The sequence below is a fragment of the Caloenas nicobarica genome, chromosome 1, assembly GCF_036013445.1.
Source record: "Caloenas nicobarica isolate bCalNic1 chromosome 1, bCalNic1.hap1, whole genome shotgun sequence".
Classification (NCBI taxonomy): domain Eukaryota; kingdom Metazoa; phylum Chordata; class Aves; order Columbiformes; family Columbidae; genus Caloenas; species Caloenas nicobarica.
The window spans coordinates 125,091,202-125,099,533 of NC_088245.1; the positions used below are offsets into that span (position 1 = coordinate 125,091,202).

Sequence of the window (8,332 nt, forward strand, 5' to 3'; positions counted from 1 at the left end):
GAGGGATTTTTTTTCGGGGGAGGGTGCAGGGTGGGAAAGCAAACATGGAGTTATGAACTGGGGAGAGGACATATATTTTTATGTTCTTGCAATAGCAGAATAAAGAGAGAAAAAAATTGTTTACATACTTGTAGTGAACTCAGCTTCCATGTGTTAAAACTTGTGTCCTTAATGTTTGTTTCATGCTGGGCCAGCGGAACTAACTTTTCATACAGAGCCAGACAACATTTATGTCTTATGTTTAAAACTTGTCTTCATAAAAACTGCCATAATTCTGTAAGGAGATAGGATTTTTTTAAAATTAATACACTTTTAGTAAAAGGTTTGAAGACAAGAATGAAAGAGACAGAAGACTTTTCTGTTCACACAAATGCCACCTCACATTCTCTCCATTTCCGTTTCTAGGAAATGGAAATCAAAGCCTAGGAAAACCTTGGACATGCTTTGAAGAAGTTTCTTAATGCCTTCTGAGGCAGTAATTGTATAGTAAACCTGCTGAGGATGCATCTTTACAGCATCACCAGTGTAACTGCTCCTACCCTTGTACAACCACTAAACTTCCAGCTTTAAAAGAAGACAAGCCAGCAGTTTGTACTGAAAAATTAACTAGCCTAGTGCAAGCATCCATTACTCATAGATGTATTACAGCATCAGCAATTACTACCTGGGTTACCGAGCCTCTGCCTGCTAGTTACAATACTTTGTTCGTATATAAACTGAGCATTAAGTGCATGTCCTTCAGTACAGCATTGACTCCTAGGCTAGTGTACTATGAGATATGTAACCCAGCAAAAAAAAAAAAAAAAAAAAAAAGGCTTGGAAATTAAGATCTAGACATACCAGGTTTTCAAAGCCGCAAGGTTCAGCACAGAGAAAGGCTGCAGAGGAGGCAACAGGGCTGCCAGCACTTGCATTCCACAACAGCTCCTACAGTTGTCAAAGACTTGCTAGTTTTCCCCCCACTCTGGGAAAGGGGAGATGACATGACAGTCCTATGGAAGTTCCAGAAGACAAAGAGGTGATGGTGGTATTTGTGGGTGTTCTGCATCCCCTGATGCTTGAGCAGGGGGCTGAAGGGTGCAGTTAGTATCTTAATTCTGCTGCAGCAGCTGCATGAGAACATAGACTAACCCCTTGGAAGAGGTACAGGTGGGTAGAAACTGTACACGCAATTGCTCGCCACCTGCAATTAATTTAAGTTTAAAGTGTTTTTGCAATATTCTCGCTATACTACCAGAAGCTGTTCCATCTGTAACATGCTACACAGGAATCTGGGTGTCTAAAACTACAACCAATTACTACCATGAATATCTCTTATGTACCAGATAAAGGCATGTTGATACAAGTCTTCATTAAAAGTAATAATTTTCTCTATTAAAAGACTTGGAAATCTGTGTTTAAGAGGTACATACAAGAAAATAATGAAAGCTGGCACTAGTATATAGTGATTACACATCTGAAAAAGCTATGAAATTAAATACAGAACTTCTGGCTATGTATATCCTTCTTAAGACCTATTCCACACAGCTTGAAGAAAGGAGTTCTCTTCAATGCACCCAGACTTTCACTGCTCCCCCAGGTCTCACCTCTCATTGATGGGAGCTGCCAGCACCTGCCAGAACAACCCAACCCATACAGCCAGAGCTCCAGGCAAGGCACAAGGACACACGTTGGAACCAGATCATTTATGTGCTCAAGGCTTCCCCACCACACACACATCCCTTGCATCCACACACAAGCCTCACACGTGCCACACACTACTACACTTTACAGCAAGAAGGTATTTCTGCAAAGCAGCAATTATCCTTGGGTACATCAAATCCCTGCCTCTAACACACAGAAGGTGTCAGGTTATTACCACAGAACATGGGATTCTGTCACATGAAAACACACAATGATGCAAGTGAAAAACACTGACAGAGCTCTGGTCTCAGTCCTTCCAGGGTTACTGGCTGGAAGCAACTTGTTGGATGTCTAGAAAATTAACCACTGACATGAGGAAGGCCAGGCCCACTGTTCCATGTTAGCAAGTCAGCTGGTAGGGGTTCAGAGTTTATTTTCTTTTAAACAGCAAGACCAAGGTATATTTGCCCAGCAAGTTTATTACACAAATGTGAAACCTACAAATGTTGCAACTTTGCCAGGAGGAAGCCCTGATACATACAGTGCCTACTGCTCTTTGGTGAGTAGTCTTGCTAGAGCTCATTGTTACACATCTTCCCATTACACAGGAGTTCCAGTTAGTGAAGTTGTACTTAATGGTTACAGCAGATGCTTTAGCAGAAGACTACAGAGACATTCCATCAGCATCACTTTTAATCGCAATATACATCATACAAAATTAAGTCAGTCTTCACCCATTTAAATGATAGTCAGAATGCAGAACAGTAATGAGATTAAGTGATAAATCTTTTGCTTACACAAGGAAGGGCAAGTACAGCACTTGTAATGAAACACAGCCCATTTACCACTGTCATCTTAAGCATTACAGGTACAACACTTAGCTCTTCGCTATTCCAATTACACCACAAGCTAAACGAGGTCCTGCATTTCCAGTTAACTTGCTCTCGTTATCTCCCCCTCTACCCAGGTCATCACATCTTTCATGGACCTAAAAGAGAATTGAAGATACCTTAATCCATATCATTGCATAACTAAACATTTTTCACTACTCATTAGTAGCAGCACTGATGAGGAATATTGCCAGCTACCAGCAGGGTCTGTTACACAACAGAGAACCTATTATAATTAGGTAATGCTCAATGCCAAATTGATACTCATTCTAAAACTTAAGACTAGGCTTGGCTGAAGAGATGAGTTGCCTTCAGCAGAATTAATTTGAACTGGAAGTCATCAGAAGCCCACATTTCAAAGAGCTACCACTAGTCCATGAGTTAGCTTGGCCTTGACATTCAAGTTCACCCTTGCAACACAAGGCTGACCGCCGCATGGCAAGTGCAGCGCCTTGGCCTCAGCACCCAACATGCTGCACAGCTCATCTCCCAGCTCCTTGGCCATCAGTCCAAGCTTCTTTCATGCAGGAGTACCCTGATCTCAGCACACACTGGAGTCCCAGGGGAAACAAGACTGACAACGCTCATCTGTGGTCAAGTCCACTCAGCCTCTTCCACCCTCCTTCCCAGGGGTACCAAGGCACCAGTGACACCAGCAGCTACCAGACTGGTGCTAGGAGCCAGCATCCTGCAGCACCCATTGCCATGCCTTTCAGTGACAGCACTGGTGCCACGCTGCCAGCTCCTTCCATCAGTTTGCTTTAGTCACACACAGCTGGAAGAAGCAAAGTTAAATGGAGAAGAACACCTTCAGAAGGCAGGCAGAAAATCGAGATGTCACAGCAATGAAGTGCCATACTAAGACACACAGGACCTTCAGGCAGGGCTCCAAAGAACTCCCCATGCTGGACCAACTTGCACTATCAGTTCTATAAACACCAGGGACTTGCCTCCAGCATCAAGAAGCCACCACTCGCTGGCAAGACTGCTCGGTTGTTCCTCAAAGCATCCCAGTAACACCAAGACACTTACCACCATGGTACGCCCAATGATGCAATGTGGTCCACTAAGAGAAATGACGGCATCTTCTATGTCCACTTCTGCCACACCTCCTTTAGCAGTCACATTGCCAAGGTCTCCCACATGCCTACACAAAGATGCAGAGAAACTCAGAGAATGCTTGGTTAAATTTAAAGCCCTTCTAAGTGATGGCCTGAACAATACAATACCCATAGTTACAAGACTCAAGTATTCCACCATCTTAGCTTAAACAAGCACATATCTCCTCACTTATAACCACCAGTCAATTTTGAACACTTCCACTATTTTAACTCCTTCAGTTCAATGGATGACTAAAATTCAGCCCTAGGTAGAACTGGAAACTGGAAGGTTAATCACCTCTAGGGAGAGGAAGGCCACACTCCCTAGCAAGCCAACCCAACAGTACGCAACTCTTACATCTAAGAATTCCTCCATGCTGATGGCACTTCCCTCTGCTCAGAAAGAACGTCCCTCAGATTGGGTGAAATGACCTTTACTGCACATAAAATGTTTGTTGTAAGCACTGCCACTACTCTTGAGAGCTTTTAATGTCTATCACTAATCAGCTACTCCACAAGCTGCTGCAGGCTTTCAGTTTAAACAGGATTAGTAAAAGCCATTTGTCAGGTGACAGGTGAAAGGAGATGCATTAAGTGCTAGCTATGTTCTAATCAGTATCAGGAATGACTATTCAAGTTTACTTGGCATTTTCTCCATACACTTGGCATTATACCCTACCACACAGTTTTTATCAGAGCTAGTTCTCCACTAGGGCTCAAGCAGTTCAGTTTCATTGAACTTCTGGACCTTCCAGTGGATTGTTTCCTTCACATCTGCCTCCTCCAAAAGCAAACAAACATTCAATCAAAAAACAAGATGATGTTCTGCAAGACTCTTCTATCCAGATTCAGAACCTTGAATAGCAACTTATTTCTGAAACTCTCCATGCACATAGGGTGACCAGCTCACCTGAATGCTGACTTTAACAGCATAGCACCAACTTCATACTTTTAAGCAAGTCCTATAAAATCAGGTCAAGGGCAGTTTTCCCTTTAGGAATTTACTTGATTTAAGCATCAGTCCAATTGTTTCAACTCTGCACTGATAAAAGCATAATCTAGTTCTTATACCCTCCTAAGGAATTCCCCAGCCTATGGCTGCCTGAGCAGGCAGGTGACACAAGCAGCAGAATCTGACAAAGCAGAAAAGCAGAAGCCATGATGCTCATGCAATTTTGACCTTTAGCACTGGAACAGTTGGCTGCCCGTGAAGCCCACGAGCACACCATTTCATGCTGCTCCCTGACCCAGACAGCTGGCTCACAGCCAGCTTGCTTGGCCTAGTCTGCAACTGATCACTCATGCATGAACTAATCAGTCACAGAAGGTGCAGTTACAAACGTGAGAGTTCAAAGGCCAGCCCCGCTCCCAGTCTCCAAAACCAGTCAACGTACTACTTAAACCAGTTGCTCGGGTATCAAGTCTCAAACATGCAAGGGTTCCCTGAAGGTAACCAGACTATGGAAACTGCTTCCAGGGACAGAATTAGGTCTCAGCTCCCACTGAGGTCCAAGAGACATCCAGCATAAGCATCAGACTGTGTACTGACACCCAGCCCCTACATTCTGTAGGTAGCACAGTACCTAAGTTAACATGCTAAAACCAGCCCAGCACCCCCAATAAAAAGCCACCATGCCTAGGCACACACAGCTCTGTATTCACCTTGCAGTCTGCCCTGAAGCCTCAGTGCCTTCCACTGATGACTCTGATCTGCCACATGACCATCCTGCACGCAGCTCAACAATTGACAGTTTAGGGCCCTGTTGTCAAAAGCTGGCCTCAAAACAGAAACCAATCACCACTGACCAAATAAGGCTTTAACACATGAATCCCCCAGATGCACATCCTAAGGTAACTTCATTCAGTAAGAGCTTCTATTTCCTCTTCTCCCTAAGCTATGACGAAACCAAGAATATGTCCCAAAGACTAGATTTTACCCATACCATTCGAGCCAAAGTGCCTAACAAATTGCTGTGCAGTTATCAGAGCCTTTGTAGAGTGACCCTAGAAGTCCTGCAAGAATTACCAGTTTCCTTCTGATATTGTCCTAGTATTATTCACTAAATGGCCTCTCAGGCACAAAGTTGCACTTAGCTGCTGCATGGAGTAGCTACCCAGTAAGAGGCCGCACACATCAAACTCACCTTTCTGCATCACTTGGTCCACCATGCTGCTTGCCTTCAGGGTTGAAGTGAGCACCTGCACTAGTACACCCTGAAACAGAACACAGTCATCAAAACTAGGTTTTTTTTTTTTTGCAATAGCCAATTTAAATCTGTTGCTTATACAATACACACCAAGCTAGTCCTCCTATATCCAGAGGCAGTGAAGTCAGTAATGATGAAATAGCTACTCTCCTGTTAGATGTTCTACTAATCCTCTGGAGGTTAAGTAACCTACTACAGACTTAGAAATCTATTAAAGTAAGGTTACTCATTCTGTAACACTCTGTGTTCAGTTGAAAGCTTTCTAATTTCTTAATACTAGGTTAACAGAGTATTTAGGTAAGTGCTTGATATGTCAGATCTTGAACACGAGCCTAAATGTGTCTAAAGTATTAAATGGGAATCAATTCTTTCAGAAATGCCATCATTTCTTAACACAGATGTGCAGTGTACCCAAGTACTAGTTGCTGCTGCAACACCAAACAAAGTTCTTTAAAGCTGAGAAATCACATTACAGCCATAACTCAAAAGCTTAGACAGACATCTTACCATTTGTATTGTCACCAAATTCATGGACATGGAAGCCATGATCTCCATCAGCCAAGCCACTGATTCTTCCAGTAACTTTTACTGGTCCGTTGCCCTTTAACAGAAAGAATTTATGATCACCAAAATGACTACAACATTAAATGGCCTTGGGTCAAATGAAGCTTCTTAGTCAACAGGATACACTGGAGACTGCACGACAAGTTCAGCTACGAAGATGTGAACAATGACCTTACATTAGCTGATTCTGTATGCCAATACTCTACTGCACAGATTGTTCGCATTTATCTAGCCGCCTAAAATATGCTCTTCCTATTATGCGTCAACAAGCAAAAGGAATGCCTTTTATCAGATCACTTGGTTTTGGGAACGATTGTGTACCTCCATCTGGAAGCACAAGTGACCCTGAGGTCACTCCTCCTCCACAGACACAGTATTTCCTGTGCGCAGCCTCAACTCCCTCACCGAGTATAAACAACCGAGTGCTCAAAAGGGCTCTGGCCACTGGACAACCAAAGCTGCGCTAAGCCCCGCTCTGACGGCGGTAAACAAGCTCTGTGGGCAGCCTAAGGCCGGCCGCAGGGCTGAGGGCACAGTCACAGTAATAGAGGAAAACAGCCTCCAGGGGAGGGAAAAATACGCAGATACTAGAAGAAAAATGTCTGCAGAAAAAGAAAAAAAAACCTGCTGCTGCTTCTCCCTAGTTCACTATTTTAGGACGTGTCTGTAAAAAGAGATTTTTCTACGGCTGGATGAAATCATAGCATCAGAAGATCACAGAGCCGAAGCCTGATGGAAGTTTTTAAAGTGAGACTGCCTAAAGCGCCGGGTCTGCCTGGAGCCCAAGCGCCGCCACGGATGCGAAACGCAGGAGCGAAGGCCCAGCCTCGCAACAGCCCGGGGACACCGAGGGGCGGCGAGAGCAGCAGCCCCGCTCCCTCCCACCGCAGCGGCACAGGCCAAGCCCGCCCAGCGCAGCCCCCGCGGAGGAGGGGAAGGGAGAGCTGCGCCGCCCGCCCCACGCCATGACTCAGCACCGCGGCCGGGCGAGCCTCAAGGGGTTGGGGTCGCGCCCACGGCCGCCGGCCTTGCCTGCTGCTGGAAGTGGATGACGCCCTGCACCGGGCCGTCCCCCTTCATCACGCAGACAGCCTTCAGCGTCGCCATGTTCCGCAGCAGCCGGAGCGCGGCAAAGAGGTCCCCGCGCAGCACTCAGCGCCTGGGGACCCGCCCCTCCCGCCGCCCTTATATAGGGCGGCTCGTCAGCGCCGCGGCCAATCGCGCTGCGCTCGCGGGTCGCTCCGCGCGATAATTACGCGGGGTTCGGCCAATGGAGTGGGGTGGGTTTCGGCAGCGCGCGGGTAGGCGCCAATCAGCGGCGGTCTGCCTCGGGCCAACGGGCGCGTGAGGCGGCCCTGCCCGCCGCGGGGCGTGTTGTGTAACGGCCGCTGCTGCCGCGGGGGTGGTTTAGCGGGGCCGCCCCGGCCCGGCGGGCGAGTGGGGTGCGGGCCTGGGCGAGCTGGGCAGCGGGGGAGCAGCGGAGCGTACCGCGGGCGGTCGGGCCCCGCGCTTTGGCCAGCACCGCGTTTGCTCTCGGGAGCCGGGGGGAGTTTGCTCCTGCGTTTCACATCCGTGGTGGCGCTTGGGCCCCGAGGAGGCCCGGCGCTTTAGGCAGTCGCACTTTAAAAGCTTCCATCAGGCTTCGGTTCTGTGATCTTCTGATGCTATGGTTTCATCCAGCCGTAGAAAAATCTCTTTTTACAGACATGTCCTAAGATAGTTGTAAGGAACGTTTAACGAAGAACTGTTGTTTTTACAAACTGGGGACCTCGCACCTGACCCCAGCAGGGGGGAAGGACCGAGAGACATCGGACTGTGAATCCTTAATGTAAAAAAAAACCAGTCTCTTCGTGGGATATATACTGACACCTGTATACATACTGATACCTGTATTTACAAGTTAATTTAGGGGGAAGGACGGAGAGGCATCGGAGTATGAATTCTTAAT

At 46.6% G+C, this 8,332-nt stretch overlaps 1 protein-coding gene across 1 annotated transcript; it reads right to left on the minus strand.

Moving 5' to 3' along the window:
* Positions 1–2,082: 2,082 nt before the first annotated feature.
* On the minus strand, positions 2,083–7,572 carry SOD1 (superoxide dismutase 1). The gene is made up of 5 exons (XM_065648185.1): positions 7,417–7,572; positions 6,328–6,421; positions 5,758–5,827; positions 3,546–3,660; positions 2,083–2,611 (listed from the first exon to the last, which is right to left on the minus strand). Exons 1-5 carry the CDS (start codon positions 7,489–7,491, stop codon positions 2,501–2,503), a joined length of 465 nt encoding a protein of 154 aa, XP_065504257.1. The 5' UTR covers positions 7,492–7,572; the 3' UTR covers positions 2,083–2,500.
* Positions 7,573–8,332: the final 760 nt, after the last annotated feature.

Excerpts from the sequence above, each read along its gene's own strand:
- SOD1 (XM_065648185.1), bottom strand. The coding sequence starts at position 7,491 with ATGGCGACGCTGAAGGCTGTCTGCGTGATGAAGGGGGACGGCCCGGTG. Across the intron at positions 5,828-6,327 it reads ATTTGGTGACAATACAAATG|GGTGTACTAGTGCAGGTGCT; the intron begins GTAAGATGTCTG and ends GTTCTGTTTCAG. Across the intron at positions 2,612-3,545 it reads TCATTGGGCGTACCATGGTG|GTCCATGAAAGATGTGATGA; the intron begins GTAAGTGTCTTG and ends ATTCTCTTTTAG.